Genomic DNA, 22,500 nt, shown 5'->3' with positions numbered 1-22,500 from the left:
TTTTATTTTATTATCCAGTTTGTATTTTTTGAACTGGCTTTTCATCCCTAGCCTCATTCTGAACTTGTACTTAACGTGGTGTTCATCCTGGTGTGGGAGCTTTCAGTTTCATATCACTTTGATCAGCCCTTGCCAGTGCAGAAGTGCAGTCAGGTTTTGTAGGAATTCACTACTCAGTGTCAACAAACATTTCTCCCAGCATTTACTGGCTGATTTAAGTAAACTGTAACTTGTGACATGGCATAGTAAATTGATAATGACAAAGCCACAGAAATAAATGCAACTCTACACATCTATTCATTGAAATAAATGATTGTAAGGAAAGATTTCTTTGTCTGCTAGTGAGAAGAGAGTTGTTTGGCTGTGAACATATTACAAGCCTGATTTGAGATTCATCTTTTGCTGCAAGTTATGCCTTTCATAGGGAGCTGGAAAGGGCTGTTAGTCCAGTCCTCTGTACTTTTGATTTTCTTTGTTTCCTTGGGTTAGTTCATTAATCTCTCTGTGTCTCAGTTTCTTTTGTAAAAGCGAGAGTGTTGAGAGAGTTGCTTTGTAAAGGTGAAGATATTTTGAGATTTCTGGAACATGAGAAGTTGTGCTGATTGCCAAATATTAGACTGCTTCATTACCTTCTATGAAAAAACAACCAGGGTACAGTCTCAGTGTAAGAAGAACCTCTTTGTAGAAGTTCCTTCCCTTGGAGGTTGACCCTCTGCTGAAAAGATGGGCTCACCCCAAACCTGCCTCCTTCTAGGGTGGCCCTCTGCCTCTCTGTGAGCTCCAGGTTCTGCCCAGGTAGGGCTTTTCCCTGCCTGAATCAGCTTCCAAAACCTCAATGACCAAAAATGATACAGCAGAAAGAAACCAAAAGGGTCTTTGCTATCTCCCCTTTCACACTTTATTTTTGTCTGCCCAAGTGTGTGCCTCCTGATGGGCTGATGGGCACCTGTCCTGGTCCTGTCACCTCAGCCCTGCTCTGCATGGTGCTAATGCCATGGGGAGGCTGCCAGAGTGGTTGTGTGCTGGGCACTGAAGTGACCTCAAATAATTAGTGAGAATTTGTGCCTGCTGCACTGGGGGTCTTACGTATTTAGATGATCCCCGTCTCTTTCATGACCTTGCTCCACAGGAGCTGCTGGACTGCAGTGCTTTGCCAAGTAGCAGCCTAAGAATTCATGTTCAAATTAAAACATAAATTATTTTTGTTTCAGTAGTTTGTGTTCGATTCCTCCCCAAATTATGATCTGCTATAAGCTCTTATGCCAGTTGGAGAAGTAATTTTTTGGGTTTTTTTTTGAAAGTGCTTGTCTGTGTAAGTGAAGAGGTCTTGTTATTTTGAATCAGCTCAAGAGGAATACACTTTAAAAATACTGACAGCAATGGATACAGGCTGCCGCTATTCCCAATCTACCTTACTATTTTTTGCATTTCTCTGCGATGAGTGTTTGGAGGAATATTATCATGTCATATGATTCCTGCTAATACTGGTAGTCAGTTTTTCATGGAAAACACAGAAATTCCATACTGCAAAAAGACCCAACATAAATCTTCAATGCCAGGAAAAGTTAAGGATATATTTTTTGATGAATAAATAGGATTGAGTTAACCTCAATACAACTGCTCTGATTTACAGCGTCTGAGGATCTGACCCATTCTCAAAAATCTGTAAGGATTCTGTGTCTGTGTCATAATTCCTAGATTAAAAGATACATTTCTTTTCAGCTCTATACATATTTTGGTTAGAACCACAGGCAATGGATTGTCTCGTTTATGGTTCATGGTAGTGAGGATAGCTGTACCAACTAAACCTGCCTGCAAATCTGTGTGTATGTTATGTATGTATCATGTTCTGTATGGCACTGCCTTTGAAATTGTTAACAGAGCCCTCCAGAAATGTCCGTGAGAAAACGAAACTGTTCAAATCTGAGTTTTGAAGTAATAGTCTGCACATATTATGCACCGTTTATTTGTCTAGTATAAATTATTACCAATAAACATAAGTGGGGAACGGTTACAAAATACAGCCCTGAGCAAAAAAAAGTGACACTCTTTGAAAAGACAAGACTCCCTTACAAATGCAGATCGTGTGTTTTATCCTTAATATATAGGAAAAAATGGGTCAGAGATGAAAACCACCATAAGGCGCCGTATATTTCAATGGTAAACATGCTGCATCACAAGTTATAAAAGGGTATCTCACCCTTTTAGCTAAAATCACTTGCCGGGGATCTAACTGGATGGGCAAGATAATGGTAAAAAATATTTAAAATCACTGACAATATTTTAAAGTCTGCATTTTAGACCATTGGTCTGTTTACTTTCTAATTGTTTGGAAACAACTTCATCTGAGCCTTTGGTTTGTGTGCTGGCTTGTGTTTTCTTTTGTACTCTGATAGTTGTTCTTCATTATGTTCTTTAACACATTTAAAATTACTGACACTGAACTTTGAACACTCAGAAATGTGGACCAATTCCGAGCCTGAGCACTCTTCACCTTTACCCTTATGATTGATTTTGATATGCATGTTTCCTTCTCAGAGAGCAGATTCTGTATTCTATAACCTTCCGTGAAAGTGGGATAGTGGAGGGTCCTCAATTACTGCAGATTATTTCTTTTTAACAATTTTGTGGTGCGTTACAGAACTGAAACCAAAGGGCAGGGAGAGTTTGTAGTTTGCTTTGCAACTGATGCAGTTTCAGAGTGCTGCATGCAGGGACTGCTGCTGCTTGATCTCTTCAAGCTGAATAGTGAAGTGGTGTAAGTTTCTCCTGTGATGATTGCTTTTTAATGTTCTCTGATTCTTTTTAGTGCCTAGTCCTTAGATACCTTAGTGAATTCCTTAAGAAATACAGAACTTTATTTGGGAATCTGGTTAGTATTAAACTAAATAACAGCTAAAATATTTAATGTTAAGTATGTCATGCTAAGACTTTGAATAACAATGTCTTATTATTTCAGGCTTTTTTTAAAGTCAGTTAAAATTGGCAGATATTTCACCTGTGGAGCTGGTGAAAGGATAGGAGGTTCAAAGTCTCAATAAATTGAACTTTAAATTGTTTGCACTTAATAGCAGCTGATTACCTTAATTAATAGAGGAGAAAATGTTTTGTTGTACTTTATTTGATTTCTTAGAGTGTTGTAATTATTTATCTTTTTTCTTCATGTTTTTGTAGTGAAGGTAATTAAAATAAAAAGAAAAGCAGCCCGAGCAGTGGAGAGTTTGGGAGAATAAGAGAGATGTTACCACCCTTGTTCTTGGCCACACTGCCCACCAAATAAGGGTATTTCTCAAATATTTCCTGAGTAGATTTCCTAGGCATGTGATCTTTTTCTGAACAGAATGCTTCTTTCTCCCAGTATAGTTGCAGCTCTCTGGTGAATGTGGTGGCTCCTGCAGGGGTCTATGAACACATTTTGGGGTTCCCATTGTGCCCACAGGTAATGATCGTATTGTATAGACCTTAGTTCAAAACGAAGCAATATTGTGGACAATGCTGCCTTCTAAAAGCCTGATTGTAAGGACCCTGAACTAAAACCAGAACTTTCCAAAGTTGCACAAAAATGGGCATTGTGTCTAGTTATGTTTTATCTGATCAAAGTACTTGGGCCTTTGAAATAGTTTTGGGTTTTTGCTACCTTCCTTTCTTCCTCTGTTCCTGCTGGTGCTGTTGTGTGACTGGGTGCAGTGCACAAGAGCAACCATCAAAGGCCAAAGCCTGGGAGCAGGCTGCAGTTGGAGAATCCAGCTTTTCTGTGTTGCACCTGAGCTCCTGTGGATGAGGCGCCTGATACCAGGCACATTGGGGAGCAGCATCTCATCCTTTTCTGCAAGGCTAACAATGTGTTTAAGTAGTCCTTGTACCTGCTTTTGCCGAAGGGCTAGAGTTATATCTCGCTCTGGTGCAGCTGCGCAGGGTGGGAAAAAAGCTCCTTGACCATTACTGCCATTCCTTAACAGTCCTTCAGAGAAAGGCTGATGTCAAAGACTGAGTCTTAGCTCTGCTCTTTTCTCTTCTGACTTGCCCATAGCTGGGGAAACCTTACAGAGTATGTGAAGGTGATGTGCATTTTCATCCAGAAATGCACAGGAACTTTGTGTGTGTTAGTAGTGAATGGAATGTCAACACAGGAGAGATAATCCATTATATCACCCTACAGTGCAAATTTTTCAAGAAGGGTTTAAGTTTTGTTTCATTTCTGTGAACTAGATGAAAATAGTTTTCCATATATATATCCTACCTAAGACACTCTTTTGTAGTTTATAGGATGCCCAGAGCTACTGTAGATATAAAACAATTTCTAGTTATTAGATCTCTGCATCACCAAAATGCAAATTTCACTCCTGAATATGTAGGCCACTTGCTGAATAACCTCAAGAAATATATGGTGAAAATGCTATTTTTCATGTATTCAGATTACCTCCTTCAAAGGTTTTCCTCAGTTTTTAATATCCTGAAAGTCCCAGTTTGAGACAGACTGCAGTTCAAACTTCATTTTCAGTTCTTAGAGTGAAGTCATTTAAATAAACAAATAAAAGTGGCACGTCATGTGTAGCTTGTGCCAAAGTACGCTGTGTGCCAGTTAGAGTTAATTTTTTATGAAACCTCACATATATGAGTTTATAATAACAACAATGCAGATATGTATGCTCGTCCCTAGCAGCAGCTCTGCTGACCCTTGCAGTACTTTAAATGTGCACAAGTAAAATGCCAGCACAGTTCTGACCTGTGTTTATTTTTAATGTTTCATGAATCACCTCCTTTTGCCGTTTTTTCTATTTTACAAATAAATCTTATTGCTAAATTAACTAGGATATTTGATAGTGAGAATAAAATCTCTCATCTGAATCTCTCCTATTTCTTTTTTTTGTGCGTGTGTGAATAGCCAGATGGAAGTGTTTACCCTTTAGAGAATTTTAGATCTGATATTTTTGTTACATTTTGTTTCTTCCTGGTAATTGTGTTGGCACTTTGCTGATCTCAAGTTGTGTGTTATTACAATGGAAGGTGACAATTTGATTGTCTTCAGTTGGAGAAACAGGCAATTTTATATTCACTGAGCTGTCAGGTAACAGTACTTCACAATACTAAGAGCTCCTGGCAATGTGGTTTGGCACCTATATTTAAGTGCTTTGATGCTTGCATAACCTCTACTGAATCAGAAATGTTTTGCCTGCTAGAAATATTTTTAGGCTTGTAGTGTAAGGTTTTTATTAAAAGGAAAAATCTGTAACTGAGCTGCAGAGCCATTGTTTTGTGCTACATGGAGGTTCTAATTTGGTGCTTTAGTGCAACAGGCTACAGGTGAGCCTGAAACTGATACTTCATTTCTCTGTCTGCTGAGCTGTTTGGCTTGACTTAGAGCTGAGAACTAAAAATATGGAAAGGAGGGAGTAGGAAATGGGAGGGGGGGGGAAACAAGTCTGGCTGTATTGATATTTCTGTTCTGAAATGCAGAGAGATGGCATGTGACTTTTCACACCTGTAGGATTGAAAATTAACTGTTTAACTCATCACATGGAATTTTAGGCAACTCCTGAAAATGTATCATAGGAGGGAAATAATATGAGAATACTGTATCTTAGCATTGGAGCATGTTTCTAGTGGAATCTTGAAAGGATTTAATGAACCTTTCAGGAACTTGTGCCCACCAGGTCTAAGTGTGATCAGGAAGATTTTCAGTTATTAGAACAATTTCTTAACTGTCTTTTTAAGGGAGAAAAAAAAGGTATTTTTGCTTCTGTGTAAAGTCTCAAAGTCTAAACATGCTAAAATAAGTTTTTCCTATTTTAGTGTTTTTAGGCATTATTTATCAAAACCATTTCTATAATCATTCAGATAAACAAGTAATTCTGATCCATAAAAATATGTGGATTAGTGGTTATTTATAGCAAGCATTGTTTTCTAATGTTATTGTTAAGGATTGCTTTTATTTATATCATATTTTCTCTTACTTGCTGCCTAGAAAAACAAATCCTAATAAGTTGCTGATAGATAAATTCTTGGCACGCTCACTCTTGTTCCCATAATTATTGGTAAAGATAGCTGGAAGTCAGTACTGCCTTTTTTTTTTTTTTCTTTTTCCAACAGTAAGAAATTGGATATCCAGAGACACATGGCCCAGTCATAGGACTTTAAAGGCAGCCATCACTGAGAAGCTAATACCAACCAATTAAACAGAGGTGGTTACGTGATGTAACATTATCAGGAGAAACAATTCATGAGTCAAAGCATTCCAGGGCATATGAGCTCCAGTCCAAAGAACAGTCTCAAGCTGTTTAAATAATGTGACAGCAATATTGTCAGCTAAATATAAACTATAGAAAATATTAACTACTGTGACTGAAGATGAGCACATCCCAGGTGCCAAGTGACTATTCTTTCACTGCTCTTTTACTGTGTTCCATGCGGGTTTGTTCACCTTAGGCATTTTCAGTGAAAGCTTCTGGTAGGGGATAAAGAGAACAGAGTATTTAGCTTGCTAAAAAGATAGGTTGTGATTTTGGCATTTGTGAATCCAAACAGACATTTTGAATTTTCAGTGAAAAGTCCAGAGGGGTTGTGAGGCTGTTTTGGTGTGTCCATTTTGATGCTTTCAAGAACTAGGTAAAGAGATAAGAGCTCATTCACTAATCCTAGTAGTTCAGCATGACTGCATGGCTGGGGAGGTCACTCTAATGGCAGAACATAAGAAAATGGCTTTCCAAAAAATTCCAAATGCAGGTTTTTTTTTTCCCTCATGTTATTTTTTTTTCAAAGGAGAAGACATACCATAAAAGTTCTTCCCTCTGAGCTTTGAGGAAGTCTGAATCTGAAGTCAAACTTTGTGATTTGGATTCATATCTATTAGCAGAAGGGTAATTTGCTTGGATTGGAAAAACAAATGCAAGAATAGCTGAGTGTGTATCTTGGAAGCCGTGGGTGTATTGCTTAGCTTGATGCTTATTTCAGCCAGAGATTTGGGTGCTCAGTTAACATTTTAGCTGTCATTTCTTGAATCACATTTGCTTCCACTCCCCCTCCCGCCCTTTTATTTCCAAGGTGGTTCCTGCGATTACCATAAACTCTCTAATCTTGCAATGCTGTTTATGATCTATATGTAACTAATTCATGTAGAATTCCTGCAAAATGAAGCCAAGGAAGAGCTTGAGGGAGTTGAGTTGATTGGCCTGAGGCCTTGCTGTGACTCAGAGCCAGGAACAGAAACAGATTCTCTCCCATTGCAGCCTTCTTGAGCTATTCGGGCTTTGTGCAGAGGGATTTATGTTGAGGTGTGGGGCCCCAGGAGTACAAAATCTTTTACTGACTGTTCAATTGTGCTACTAATTCTCCTTGAAAAGAGAGACAAGATTTTCAAGATTTCATAATTTTAGGAAATAGCTGTTTATTCTAAAATGGCATAAAGATTACAGCATTAGCTTTACAGTGAGTTACGTTGCTGGGTTCTGCCTACACAACATTATTTTACAGGGCAGAACTGCAAAATATTTTGGCTATTGCTAGAACACATTCATTTTTCTTTAAGTCTATCTGAGCTATAATGCATCTAATATACCCCAAAGTTAAGTGATGATTTTTGAGGGAGGGTCCTGTAACAATGTTTAAAATTATGAGAGGAGTATGCCCATTTTAAAACCTGGGAAGGGATAAGATGCTGTGGCTGATTCTTTTGTTTTTTTTTTTTTTTTTTAGTTATGAACACCAGGTTAGCATAAAAGTTTAGAAGGAAATGCTTAAAAGGTTATGAGTACCTCTAAAAATGGTTTCTTTTAATTTATTTAGTTCTGGAGTCACCAAAGCACTTAGACATGTGCTTAACTTTTTGAAACTGAGTAGTCCAATTTGAAATTAGTGGACTGCTTGCATACTTACAGTTAATCATGCACTTAAGTACTTTAATCTGGCACTTTGGGGAAAAGGAATGGAGACTGTTCATAAAAGCTCTGTAAGCGAATATATTTCTAATCTAATCTGATTCCAATCTACTGTTGGAGCTGTAGACCTGGGTTATGTCTCTGCTGCAGTCACTAAAGCAGGATGAATTAGTCCATCTGAGCACCACGCTACTGTAGTTGGAGAGCTATCAGAAGCAAGCTTGTTTAAAATTAGTTTGGATATCTGAGCATTACAAAGCAGTCATTTATGTGGCTGCAGTGTAGACATGCCTCTAGGTTTATGAATGCTTTGTGAGGGTGGAGCAGAGCAGAAGCGAGAGTCCCCAGCCAACTATAAGTCTGCTTTGTCATATATCTGTTGTTATTGCTCAGTTTATATGTTTTTGGAACAGTGTCTGGGCCATTGCATTGTTGTTATCTGTTGTTATACTTTGTGGCTTGATTCTGAAATGTCTGGCAGCTGAAACTCCACGTCTTGCCTTAATTGCTACTGTAACATTTAATCATTTGAGCAGTCAACAGGGATGGAAGATTTTTCAGGCTTTGGAAACCTTTCATGTCAGGACTACCAGCTAATTGTTTTGAAAAAGAGGGTATGATTTTTTTGAAGAATTTGAGGAAAACCTTAGGCAAAAAAAAAAAGTATTAACATTTGCATTTACCAAAGGTATAACACACTGCATGTAGGAAAAAAGAAAAACCATCGTTTTGTCAATCTGACTGGCTGTCTTCTTTAGGGCAGACAGAATTTCTTCTCTGGTTACAAATAAAAAATCAGGTCATATCTATAGCAAGTGAAGCTGTTTGGGATTGTGTTTTTGTAGGTAAAAAAACCTGTAGCAGTTCAATTTTAGCTTTTCTACCTGAGGCTGACTGAAGTTGGGGTCCAATCCTTCAGGTTTACTGACCTTTTGATAAATTCAAAATGAGGTAGAATTTATTCTAGAGTTGGAAAATATGGATCAAGATTTTTTAAATTCTCAGACTTGAGTAGGTGATAGGACTTCAGTTAATTAGGTTCTTTTTCAACCTTTTCTCATACCCATTAGATATATTTTCCACCTTTAGTGATTGCTGTGTTCAGCTAATCTGTCAATTTAACCAAAGCAACAATTTCACAATGTAGTTTTCTTTCTGATTGTGTGCTGTGTAATCAATATACTGATATAATGTGAGTGTAATTTCCTCTCTTATTTTATCTCCACTGCACAGTATTATAAATAAACAGCTAAAAAAGAAAAAAGAAAGAAAAGCAGCAAACAAATCTGTTGCATCTTCTTTTAAGATTGTACCACTGTAGACACTTGTTCTAGTAAAGTAGAATTGGACCCACTTGATTGCATTTAAATTTTTCATGCTTCAGCAGTTTGTCTGGGAGCACAGTAAAGAAAACCCCCCGAGCGAGGATAGTTTAGAATAATAGAACTTGATTTTGTGTATTATAGCGGCACCATTTGCGCTGCTGTAGTTAGGGTTGTGTCAGCACTTCCATTATAAACCCCTGTTTGCAGGGGTTATAACTAGGGAGATATTTTTTATCAGAAACTTTTTTTTTTTTAAATCATTCCAGTGAGTTTAATTGATAATAGCAGAAAAAAAATTATAATGGAAATTAGTAAATTTCTGATATGTTTTACAAGCCTTATTTATTATGAATATTGATTTTTTTTTCTCCTCTCAGCAGGGATTTTAGCAAATGCATTTTGAATATTTTAAATATAAAATTGGGAAGTTGTTATGGCTTAAAATTTGACTGCTATTCATGCTCATATTTTAACATTGAAATATTTTAACACAACACGCTGCTCTACAGCTTAATTTTATCATAAACATAAACTACTCAACTGGGCCAGAGTCTTCTCCACTGGAATTGAATGAGACCTTGGAGTTATTGACTGAACTCTGCCTTTTGACCTGATGGAATCACGTGTTCAGAATTCTCCCAAATGGCTGGATAACACCCATCTGCAGAGTTTAAATTTGCTCTGCTTTCCTGATTGCAAACCCAGGCATAACTGGACACCCTCAGAAAGCCATGTAAAAATGAAGTATATTCACTGATTTAATGATTGTGCTGGCAAAAGAATGTGGAGAGCTTAATCTAACAGGTCCCTACACATCTGTCCCTTTAAACCCAATGTTTTTAATCTAACAACCAAAAAGTTACCGTTAAATCTAGTTGTTTTAACAAAGCTTTGGAGAAAATAGAAGTGAAACACACCCCTAAAAATTATGCCATGAGAAAAGCAAGTGCCTGGGAGGCCTGCCTGAGCCTGTCTTCCCTTCCAGGCTCCAAGACTATAGGTGACTGATTAAAGTGCAGCATGGAAGGTGTCTGTCCATAATGCAGCAGGGGGGAGAAGTGGTGGGTGGAGCTAGGAAGCGCTTGAATCCTACCCTTGGTCTGTTCTCTTGCTCCAGTACAGAAAGAAGTTGCTGGGCATGGCTTGAGATTATTAGTCAATGGGACTTTTTATAATTTTATTTTTAATATTAACAAAGTCCCTTTATGTAATCAACTTCACAGCAATTGAATGGAGATTTTTATTGAATTGTGTTTAAAACATCACAAATAAGACTAAGGTGTGTTAGTGTACATGTCAAGGAAAAAAATGCTTCCCTTACAGTGCATTACCAGTAGATAGCTTTGCTGAATGGTCACTTGGGGAAACACCAAAAGCCTGTTTATGAAATAGAGGTGAAGCCTTTCTAGACTAATTATATTCAGCATGTAATTTCTAAACTTCAGTCTGAATTTTGATTTTCAATTAACATTCCCAATTTGAAGATAATTTTCTATTTAATGTAATTGCAGGAAATAATTTATTGGCTGATTAAGACTGAGGGCCCAGCCTTCCTTAAGAAAACAGTCCCTAACAAACCAGCCTTTAAAGCCAACTCATAGCTTTGGACAGATTCAGCCTATTTTTGCAGCTGCAGAGTTGTGTTTAATTAGGATTGTGCAGTATTATTCATTGGTGCAGTTTGTAGTTGAAATTATTCTTAAGAGACATTTTCATTTCTAGTTTTGTGTCATGATTAATTTATGGTGAAGAAACAGCCATAGCTCTTGCTTTACACAGGAGCTCGTTCAGTATGAAACAGGAATGAGATCTGTTGAGAAGGTGAAAGAAAGGAAAAACCTTTATTGTGACTTTCGGTTTTCATGTCGGGTTTTAAAATTACGCAGAGCATGACTTATATTTTCATGTGAGTGATTGCATTAACGTGACTACTTTAATGAGAAAAGGGAAAGCAACCTTTTATTTTATCTTGGATCATAGCAATTATGAGCCAGAACCTTTTGAAGTGCACACGATAATCTGGTTGCTGAACTCTTGGCATGTTCTCTGTAGCATCAACACAAATTCTTTAGCATAGGAAGAATGCAACGCACGGTTTAAATTCCTCGGTTCTGCTTATTGGCAGCACTCATGTTAGACTCCCACTTACACTTAGGCTTCCCTAAAGGAAACACAAACCTTTTTTTCCCCCACCAGTATTGAGTTTAAGAGGCAGGATTATCTCTATTTACAGAATAGTTATTCTAAATAGGTATCAGTGTTTTAATATGTTTCAGAGCACTTCAAAGCTTGTAATACTTTCATATTGAACTGTACATAATTAGATTAGTTGATCCTATATTAATTTTTTTTTCACTGTAGGATACTAAATCTGAACTCCCTCATTAATTGTGAGAAATTTAGCATTAGCTGTTAAATCCTATGTGAAACACAGGCTGCTACATAAAAACTACTGTTTAAATTGGAATTAACTTAATTATTTTTCTTTGCACTTGATATTTCCTTCACTGTAATATTCATGAAAGCATGTGACAGATTTTTAAATTTAACTGTTAGTCTCAGATTTCCAGACCCTTTAATCAGTATTTATTTGTCTGTAGAAACAGTACTAGCAAGTTAATGATTTGCTAATTTGAAAAATGCTCATGTGGTTTCCTATGTTAACTGATTTGTGCATTTTTAAAGAAATGGTATGAAATCAATTATTGTTAGAAAGCAATTAAGGTGAAGATCTTATTCCTTAGTTTCTCAGCAATTTTGGTGTCAAGGATATTCTGTAGTTACTAAGACCTGGGAAAATAACTAATATATTTTAGCTGTCCCTTTTCAGGTTTATTAATGATTGTTTTAACAGTTGCAGTTAATCTTACTAGAAATTTTAAATGACAGTGTTTTCAGATTTTGAGTTCAAGTCAGTAATATTTTCATCTAAGTGCAGAAACTGTGGCGAAAGCTGTGTTTGCATATGAGATGGTAGTAAGAGGCCATTATTAGGAAAAGGCATTTAACATAAATCAGTGCATTTATTCCTTGCACTTTTAAGTAATTCAAAGTATTTTGTTAAGCTATATCCTGTACTTCATGTCTAATATGAAAAGAAACATAATTATTTTAGGTTTTTAGTTTGAACTGTAAAATGTTGCTAAGGTATTATCCATCCATTTAACAAACCTTTTAGGTTTAGAATACTTTTCACATGAGCTTCTCAAAGCACTTTCTGAAAGGTAAAACGGGGCAAAATTTTAAACTGTCTAAAAGCAGTATAGCTTTAAACAAACAGCAAAAGGACTCATTTAGCAGAATTTTAAATGGATTTAAAATTTATCTCATATATGTAGAAAGCAACTTCTGCTTGCAAGGAATGAGGTCAGGTAAGCATGATGAGCTCTCTCCTTTAAAGGTTTGCTTGTAAGCTTCAGGTTGCTCATGGGAGTAAGAGTTTAAAGAATTGAACTCATACAGAATCAGCATGAATATACCAATAAAATCACTATTTTCTTATGGCTGGAGAAAATTATATTGTTTGACAAGTCTTAATGTATAGAATGATGCCATATAACTTAACCCTGACCTTGTCTTGGCATCAAGGAGTACTTTTCCTCAGTGTTCTGGGTCCAGATCCTCAAGCTTGTGCTTTTTAGAATAAAAATTCTGTTGACTGCAGGTGATTAATTTGTTACTGTTCTAGGCAGGTGTGATGCACTTAGAGGACTGTTCTGAGCTTGATTTTTTTTTTTTTTGTCACTGAACACCAATGTTTTCTTTTTGTCTCCTTCTCTTGTCTCGCAGAAGAATGTCTTCCAAGCAGGCTACCTCTCCATTTGCATGTGCAGCTGATGGAGAGGAAACAATGACCCAGGACTTAGCACCACGAGACAAGGAAGAGGGCAACAGCGACCAGCACGCGGCCCCTCATCTGCCTCTACACAATGTCATGCACAACAAACCTCACTCCGAGGAGCTCCCCACCCTGGTCACCACCATCCAGCAGGACCCCGAGTGGGATGGAGTAATCTCAGCCCAACACAGAATGGTGAGTTTGGCTGTCCCCACAGGGGCTTTCCAAATTTAGTGCTGTAAGAGATTGCTCACTGCCCTTTGGGAAGACGTGTGCAGGTGTAAAGCTTTTTAAATGCTAAAACGTCAGCAGTAGATCAACATTGTGTGGTGTAATTGTAAATTACAATTGTATAATTTACTTAAGTATACAGGTCTATTTGAATGAGGTCATTTGATGAGTTCACCTTCTGAAAGGAAATGCATCTATTTATCATGTTTTCATTCATACCTTGATTTATGTCATAACCTTTCTAGCTCATATATTCAAGCATTAATTTCTGACAGGAGGATGTAGCTCACAACTGTTTGTCATCTGCAAAGTGTTGTGCTGAAGGAAGAAACTTTAATGTATTTTTTTTTACTCATCTTTCAGAAATAGGACCTACCAATTTAGAATATTATATCTTTACGTAGCAACAAAGAAGCTGGCATTTTATGTGACACAAAAGAAACTGGCATTTTAGGTGACACAAACATCCTACCGTGCTTTTAGGAAATTACAAATTTTTGTGGAGGGGAAAGGTGCTTATGAGTAGCTAGATCACCACTTATACACAGGTGATGTTGGATATGATCAGAATTATTATCCCTATTCTCTTCAGCAGCCTAAATGTAATTTATATAGTGGTTGTAGCTCTGTCTCTGAATCCCCAAAACTCTGCAATAAATGGGCAGGCTGAATGAAGGCTGAATGGACAGAGCATCTTAGTAAATTTATTTTCCTTGCATGTGTTCCTCAGAAACAGAATTAAGGTATGTGGAGCAGCCAAGTGTTCTGTAAATTTAGAACATCATAATTCCAGACTCTCTGGAAAATTACTTTCAAAAACCTTAAATTCAGACAGCTTAAAAAGAATAATTTGCATTTTCATAAAATTTCTCAATTTCTATTAAATACTTACGATCAGATTTTTTTCAGCAAAACTTTTTTTTTCCTGTACTAATCAGCAGATTTTAATAATGTTAAGCACAATTGCAGATTTTTTTAGCACCACTAACAATAATGGACTTATTTCAAATTTGACTAGATGCAATAATTCTAATGGATTAATCAGCAGAGATACCACAGTTCTTCGTACCTATTGTCATGTCTGGAGTTAGTTTAATAATAGCATTTGTTTTGTTAAAATATAATGTTGGTTTTTTCCTCCTAAAATCCAAATGATTCAAGAGATCAAACCAAACCAGAAAAATGCTATCTAATCTGTAATGCACAATTTAACCCAGTGCAGAACTTTCTGTCAGGCGTTAAATATTTTTATGTATTTGGGTGACTGTCATGAAGAAGGCAAAACTTCCACTGCAAAATCACTTTTAAAGAAAAATGATTATAGATTAGTGATTTGGAAAGGTAGGTTGTAAGATGTATTTATGGCTTATATTCAGAATTTTGGACTGAGAGTCACTCTTTTGCCCAAGTTATGCAATAAGGACATTAGAATAATTTAAACTTCTGTGTTATCAGGAGGACAAGCTGCATGCAGACTAGAAAGGACTGATCCAGTTTGTTGATGGAAAAAGTTAATCTGTGAATTCATCAGCTACTTCTCCATTCACTCAGAGAGGCAGGTGCACTCTTGGAATTTTGATATTAGGACACCAGTATCATAGATAAAATTACTCTGTGTCCTAGAGAGAAAGGAACTCCTAGATTCCAGCAGTCCTTCCATGCAGCTTTTTTTTTTTTTTTTGGTTCAGCCTGTTCCTTGGACCTGAAGTGAGGTGAAATGGTTGGCCCTTGTACAGTGTGATCATTTGTGCTCACATTGCTCTGGAGGGGTTTGCAGTCCCAGTGAGAGAGAGCAATCTCTGTTTCCTTTCCTCATGCTGCACTGTCATGTCAACACTCGCTGTACCTCTGGACAGGCACGAATCACTGCACAGCCTCTCATGTTGCAGAACAGGTGCATAAACTTTGCTTGAGGGACTTAGCACTCTGGTTTTCCTATCTCCTTTTTCCAGTAAATATTCCATGTAGATGAATGTCCTGAAAATCATTAGCAGTTTCCACAAGTCCCTGGGCTTAAATCTGGTGGTGGATATATGTCAGACTTATTTCACAAGCTCTCAGCTAAACCAAATGGATTTCTTTTTCTTCCCAGCTCAAAGCTGGGTCTAATTTACAAGGCTTGGCTACCAGTGAAGACTAAGACATGTTTTTTGGTTGCAATTAAAAGAGTTCTAAATGTACAGAGCAAGGTCCAGGTGTATATACAGTTTGGTGACTTAGATAGCTTGTGAGATCACAACAGTGAAGTAGGGAAATTTTTTTTCTCCTTGAGGGACTCTAATTTAAGTACCTTGTTTGATTTTTCATGATTTTTTTTCCTCACTTAAATATGTTCTTTATGAACAAACATTTAAGCCTATATTAATTGCAGAGAGTTTCTCTGAAGTATCTTAGTCAAGCAGGCATTTATATTGTTAAGAAAGAATTTAGAGAGACCTGCAACTATCCTGATGAAAACTTGTTCATACTCCTTAGAGGGAGGAGAGATGTTTCTTTCCAGAAAGACAGATTCCAGAAGGTGGGTTGGGCAATTCTGAGATAGGTGTTGTGGCAGTGGCCACTTTTTTGCTTAATAAACCCAAATTCCCAGAAGGTAAGCACTTTCTGACCTTTCCCAGACGGATCCTTTAGAGGCAGATTTGAAGAAGCACCTGTTCATAGAATTTACTTTGAAAGTAAAGACAGTAGTGCTGTCATTAAAATGCATCAATAATGTGTGTTGTCTGCTTAAAAGATAGTAAATTCAAAGAATGCTGTGTCGACATATGGGGAGGAAAAATTTCTCTTTTATCTGGTATCTAATTAAGAGCACAATCCTGCATCCTTTCTGTCCTTAAAACTACTAAGGAGTTGACTGGAATTTGAAAGAGCCCACAGTATGCATCATAATTTGCTACGAGGGCTGTACAGATCTCAAGTTTAGAAAAGATACTGTAGGAGGGCAATTTTAGTGAAAAAAAATTGCATTTCTACCCAACATTTATGGCATGCAGCACTTTCGGTAATGTAAGATACCTTTAAACGACATTGTTCATTATCAGAAAAAAACCACACTGGCTAGAAATGTTTTCAAACTTTCACTCCCTTTTGATATCAGGCATTGCTTTCCACTGAGTCCTTTGTGTATTCTGAATGTCTGGAAGCCAAAATATTTTGTTTTAACTCCTACTCTATAGTATTTCCCAGCTGTGTACTTATATGGTGTAATAAAAGGATTTAACAAATGGGAAATAGCAGCTGCATTTGGAAATTCCCTTTGTGCTCCCTTTTCATTTGACAGATTCAGCAATGTGTAACAACTGTAACGTCAGACCTGTAATGACTTATACTGCCAGTATCATTTCACCAGCCAATTTGATGTTACAGTGTGGGGAAGATAAAGCAACCCAAAGATTTCTGTAAATTCATATTACTGAGCTGAAAAGATTATACTTATCTTTCTAACTGTAACTTAGTGTAAAACACCTGGATCTCTGGGTATTTATTGCTGATTGTAGCCCTACTAGACAATAAAACCTATTTCAGGCTAAGGCCATATCTATTAGTTGTGGTAAACTGTAGGGAAGAGGACAAAGTGGTACTAAGATAATGGTGAAAGTATTGTGCCTTGTCCAACGAGACAGTGAGAAGCAGGCATGAAAATAGTCAAATTTTTAGATTGCATCCAAAATTTGTCTCTGTTAAGGCAACAGAGAGGTTGAGCGGGAAAGGCCAAAAATATTTAATTTTGCTAAATTTAATAGTAATTGAGTTGTTGTATCCCAGTAATATATTTAGTGACCAGCATGCAAAGAAATGGAAAATATTAATATGTTTACTCACTGTGGGACCAGGAATGGCCCCCATCTTCATACAGAGTCCCACACAGCCCATGAGGTAAATTACAATGTTTTTTTTATTTTTGCTGTGAAGTATCAGGAGAAAGCAGGGCCAACAAGAAAACACAAATTTAGACGGAGAAGTGACTTTACCTTCTTTGAGGAATGGGGTGGTGTATTCCCATGCTATTAAGGCTAGACTTGGGACTCATGAACAATAAATTTTAGCAGCTTTAATCTAAAGAAATGTGGACCCTTTCTCCAAAAGGCACAGTTTCTCATCTGCTCCCACCAGTAACTAATCCACAGAGAGGTAAATTCTCTTCCCACCCCCAATCCTAGTGTAACAAGCAGGGTTGTGAGGAGCTCACAAGCACTGTGGGGATCACTTGTAGGTGGTCACTGGACCCTTTTCCCACTGCTGTTCCCCCTGCCCAGGACTCCAGGGCAGCTGGCAGCTGGAGTTAGTGAGACAGTGTGCGCATGCACTGGATGAGGGCAGGCAAATCTTTTATGCTCTGCTGTTATTTGGATGGGAGGGACTCTCACAGGGAACCCCTGCAGCAAACTCAGTCTCAACGATGGGTGTTATTTCCCTGGACCGAGGGAAACCAAACACAGACACACAAATTAAATTAATTGTCTCCAAATATATGTTGTGTTTCCCTGTACATTTTGTAACATCATTCAGAGATCCCTTGGATTTAGAAACTAATTGTATCTCATTGGATTTTATCTCAAATGGCAGCATTGACAGATAGTTCATAATTACGTCAAGACTCTATCATTTGTTGACTTCTTGCCAAAGGAGTGAAAGGCTTCCTACCTTTCCACTGTGGCTGCATGTACATCTCAGCAGTACTGAGAGCAGATTTATGTGTGCAGCAGAGAAATTGAAGATCTTTTCATATCACATGTATTTGTTCCTTTTAAAATAATTTTATTACCAAGTATCACATTTTATTTTATATAGCTTTAGCAAAGCTACTGCCACCAGAAAGGCAGAAATAGGTGGTATCCTAAAGCTCTTAATATTTTGGTGCTTCTCTCTCTACATAAAACAGGCACAATCCTGTTGCTTCCCCCCCCGCCTCCTGCTCCATGTTATTAACTGCTCATGTTGAAGGTTCTTCCCTTTAAGGAAAATAAACTCAGGTGTTTAGGGAAGATCATTGAAAAACATTTACACATGCTAAACACTGTGAATTTGTTGTTATATAAATTCATGGCTTCAAATTCTTGAAAGTTATAGATACAATTACATGTTTTGAAATTTTATTTTTGGTTCCTTTATGGGCTGAATATGAACATATAAAATGCATCAAACATAAATGCCCTAAACTCTGGCAATTCTGTTTCTGCTAAATTGCTCATGCAGCTGTTATTTACATGTACAAATCTGAGTTTTGTGATCATCGAAAGCAATTCTACTCTGCTTGTGATATTATTTCTGCAAGCCAGGTAGTGCATTAGAATTTTTATCTAACTAAAGAGATAAATACCTACATACATAATTGCATGGGTACGAAGTTTTGGCTGAAATTAAAGGGTGTGTAAAAGCTGAGGATATGGGTATTTTATATATCCATAAAATAAACACCTCTGAAAAATATATTGCAGAAAAGATAGAATTAATTATTTTTAAGCATGTTGTTCTGATTCAGAAGGCATTCATGTATGTGCTTAACTTTACTTTATTAGAACTACCAGCAACTATAATGTTAAGCACATGTCTAAAGGTTTGAAATATCAAGGACTTTGTTTTACTATCTTTAGCATAAAAAGATGTTAACATTTCATATTAAAAACAATAAAACAATTCCCTAGAAGTGTGTGGGATAATGTGTTTAGTGGAGGTGGTGAAATATAAAATTGAACTTTATTTGAAGAAGAATCAAATAATTGTTCTTGTTGGCATGCTTGTTTTGTTTTATTTTCATTTTGACATTGTAATTTTTCTTTTCCAAATGCACAGTCTATTTTAAACCTTTCCCTATATTCTAGGGTGAACTGTGTTTAAACAGAATTAATCATCACCTGAGTTCTTCGCAAAAGACTTGTGGTTTATGTTCATCTAAATCTGTAGTAATTTTATTCCTTTCTCCTATTTTAACATTTCCTGTTTTTATGAAGCAATTTCTGAAAACTTTTTAATTCACTTCTGTATATTGACATGAATTTTTTCAAAAGTAGAAGCATTAACACGTTCTAAATTGTTAATTTTTTTTTTCCTTGGGCAAGAAGGAATCAGGTATGCATGCTGATTAACACACTCCAGTCATTAACATGTGATTATGTGGGCTGCATATTGAGCACCTGCCAAAAGATAAAATCCAGCACTTTACTACATCTGTGCAAGGACTTTTTGCATTTCTTTTGTACTTTGACAGCTCAAGAGAAAACAGACTTTGGTATCTTTGTTCAGCATAATAAAACTGTGTACATAAAATATCTTCATGGAGGAAGGAAAGATACTACATATATTTATTTTAATCTTTGAGGCCATGAAAAACCCAGGGACTGAGACTTACACAGCACCAAGTGTAATATGAATCTCCTAATGTACTGTATCACTGACATTCATATACAGTTTACAACATTCCTGCATGTTTATAAGGATTATCTGTTCTGGGATTCAGCCAATGTTATTGTAATTCACAGCAATTTTATGTGATACCTTTATGTCTCATAAATTTCTTGTTTTTATTTCAATCTTCCAAATGTTTCATCAGTGTTTACCTTAAAGAAATGCAAGTACTCTATGCAGCAGGCTGGTTTCCTGCATGCATTCCTCTGCAAAAGCTAAAAGGGGACATAAAGCATGTACTACATGTCATGTAACTATATACAGAGGAGGATTTTCATGTGCATTCAATATTGCTAGAAACATAGAGACAAATTTTATTTTTCTATTTACAATAGACCTAGTTATAAGTTGGACAATTAATATGACCTAATAGGGGGAAGTTGGATATATACAAAGTGGTCTGGAATATCCAAGCCACACAGTCCTTGTTTTATTTGGCAACTTCTGATAAGCATGCATCAAAAAATACATGTCTTTATTTACCCAAGAGGTAAACAGTGCTGATCAGCTGGGACTGATCACAATGCTTCTTTAGTTTCAGTTTAGATGAAAATGTAAGTCTAAATAATCATTTTGTAAATGGCTGTCCATTGCTTTTTCCTTAATATGAGCATTTAACCAAAGTGCAGGGCATAAAGTCGCAATATTGTTGTGATTTATTACCAAACATAAACACAGGGAGTTAGGACAGATGGTATTTGGATAATTAAGGAAATCCTTAGCATCTAACTCTTACAAAAGCACATGAGTTTATGAATATCATTTGTGGGTGAGTTGATTGCCATATAGAAGTGATCTGTCATTGTATTTAAAAATTTTGGGGTGTTTTTCTGTCGTGGAATGGAGCAAAGTGCCTGCCAACGTGTTTCAAATCACTGCTCATTTGTAAAGAGAAAGGTTTGAATCACAAAGCTGAAAAATTGTAACCTTCTGAAATCTGTGTACCCAATGTTGGTTCACCTGGTTTGCTCCAACACCTGAGTAGAAAGGGATTGTTGAAATTAAGCAATATAGTATAAATATAATGTATTTTACATAAAACAAAATGTCCCTGCCCATGCCTTCCAAACAGACAGCTGGTTTTGCAGTGACCTCTTCATAAGACCATACTTAAATTATATGTGCTTGATTATTAGGACATCTCATTTTCAAACCTTTGATCTAAAGTTATTTTCTTTTTTAATTTTTTTTTTTATTCTCAATTTAACATAATATTTCTTGGCTTAGAGCTTACTGTTGTATTGATTCTTCTTGAAGTTTTTAGAACTGTATAAAAGATGGAATACAAGCCCTTTAGAGATTGTATTCAGCCTATACTTTGGCAGTGAAATCAGTATAAGTTTTATCAGAGTAAATGCTGAGCAAAAGACTTGAAGCTTTATTTCATTATTTGCCATTTGCCCTCCCACTAGCATAATTTGCTGAGACTTAACAAATGATGTTTTCTCAATAGCTCATAGCAGTCATTCTCAAGCCTTGGATTTAAATAAATCTTTCTTAATAAAACTTTTGTGTTTTTTTCTTAATCAGATGAGAATTGGAAATGATCACTTAGATTTTTAATTTATTTTAATTCTATTTAATTAAATTCCTCAAAATGGGAAACCATATTTAATGTAGTGATTGGAAATGATTTTGTAAACATTTGCTTTCATTATATGTTAACTCCAGACTAGTTCCAAGTGCCAGCATGCCTCTAGTACTTGGAATCAAAACCACTCTGGATATCCAACTTTCCTGGGGTGTTTACATGTGTCCCATTCAATGCAGAGACAGATAAATATCCCTTTATAACAGAAAAGCCTCATCCACATGGAAATAAGCAATTCAGCTAACACATTTTATGTTAGTAATATTTGCTTTCTACTTCTTGGCCATTCATCCTGTGATTTCAGTTGAACTCTTACAGAAACAGTTTTCTCTCTGGCTATTAAGTGGGATTGCAGTCGTCAACTTTCAATCAAAGTTGATCACAGTTATTATTAAATTGCTAACTAACACTGTGACCTTGATTTCATAGAGCCTTCAGTTTCATTTCACAAGGTTTCCTCTTTTCTCACCTTCAGAGAGCTCCAGAGGATCCCCCCTCCCGACGTGAAACGTAAATGCTGCCATTAAAATCCGCAGCCCTGTGCGCTTCCCCCCGTTTGAGACTCCTGACAAGAGAATCCAGCTCACCAGGCTGTTGGTCTGTCCTTAACACTTAGGAGGACACCAAACAGAGATCCTTCCACAAGCCAGATTTATACTCATGATTGTGGTGTCCCCAAATTGAGATGTTGCATCTCAACCCACAAATACAGCCCCCTGTATTTTTTACTTGGCTATTTGGAGGAAGGAGCAAGAATACTGAATTGTCTTTTTAGCCTGTAATCTCTCACCAATAGAACTGTAATTTTGTGTCTGATTGCTCTATTTTGGAAGTGAAAAGACTTCATAGAAGGTGACCAAGTTGGCTCATGATTCAGCTTGCAGGTATTGCTATAGATATTGGCTTCCCAATATGAAAAATACTGGGTCAGATATCAATACTTTTATTTTTGTAATTTTCAGCAGTACTCTCATTTATCCTGTTTAAACCAGTGGGAGCACTGATGGAAAATGAGCTACTTAAATTGTTTGAATCTAAATACAAAAGAAAATTTTTTTTTACACTAACAAGAAAATTATTATTATTTGCTCAATCCCTTTTCAGTAGAAACATCTAAGAGCCTATAAGGCTTTTCCTTTCTTTATACAGAAACCATCAGCTATCTTCTTGAAGAATATAACCCATGTAACTTGTGAAATTTAAGGAATGCGCTTGCTAAAAATTAATTTTCTCAGA

At 36.6% G+C, this 22,500-nt stretch overlaps 1 protein-coding gene across 8 annotated transcripts in view; it reads left to right on the top strand.

The window, feature by feature from the left end:
- Window positions 1-22,500, top strand: part of SOX6 (SRY-box transcription factor 6) — a 368,901-nt gene that overhangs the window by 126,982 nt on the left and 219,419 nt on the right. For 7 of the 8 annotated variants that reach the window (XM_031061343.1, XM_031061342.1, XM_031061337.1 and 4 more), the window contains one exon: window positions 12,989-13,232. In XM_031061343.1, coding sequence (XP_030917203.1) covers window positions 12,993-13,232 — 240 coding nt within the window. In that variant the 5' untranslated portion in view covers window positions 12,989-12,992. The remainder of the gene's footprint in view (window positions 1-12,988; window positions 13,233-22,500) is intronic. The other variant, XM_031061339.1, reaches the window with a different exon arrangement.

Source organism: Geospiza fortis, unplaced genomic scaffold (assembly GCF_000277835.1).
Source record: "Geospiza fortis unplaced genomic scaffold, GeoFor_1.0 scaffold327, whole genome shotgun sequence".
In the NCBI taxonomy this organism is placed as follows: Eukaryota; Metazoa; Chordata; class Aves; order Passeriformes; family Thraupidae; genus Geospiza; species Geospiza fortis.
Note: the sequence above shows the minus strand (reverse complement) of the source record. Positions and strands in the feature narration are given on the sequence as shown.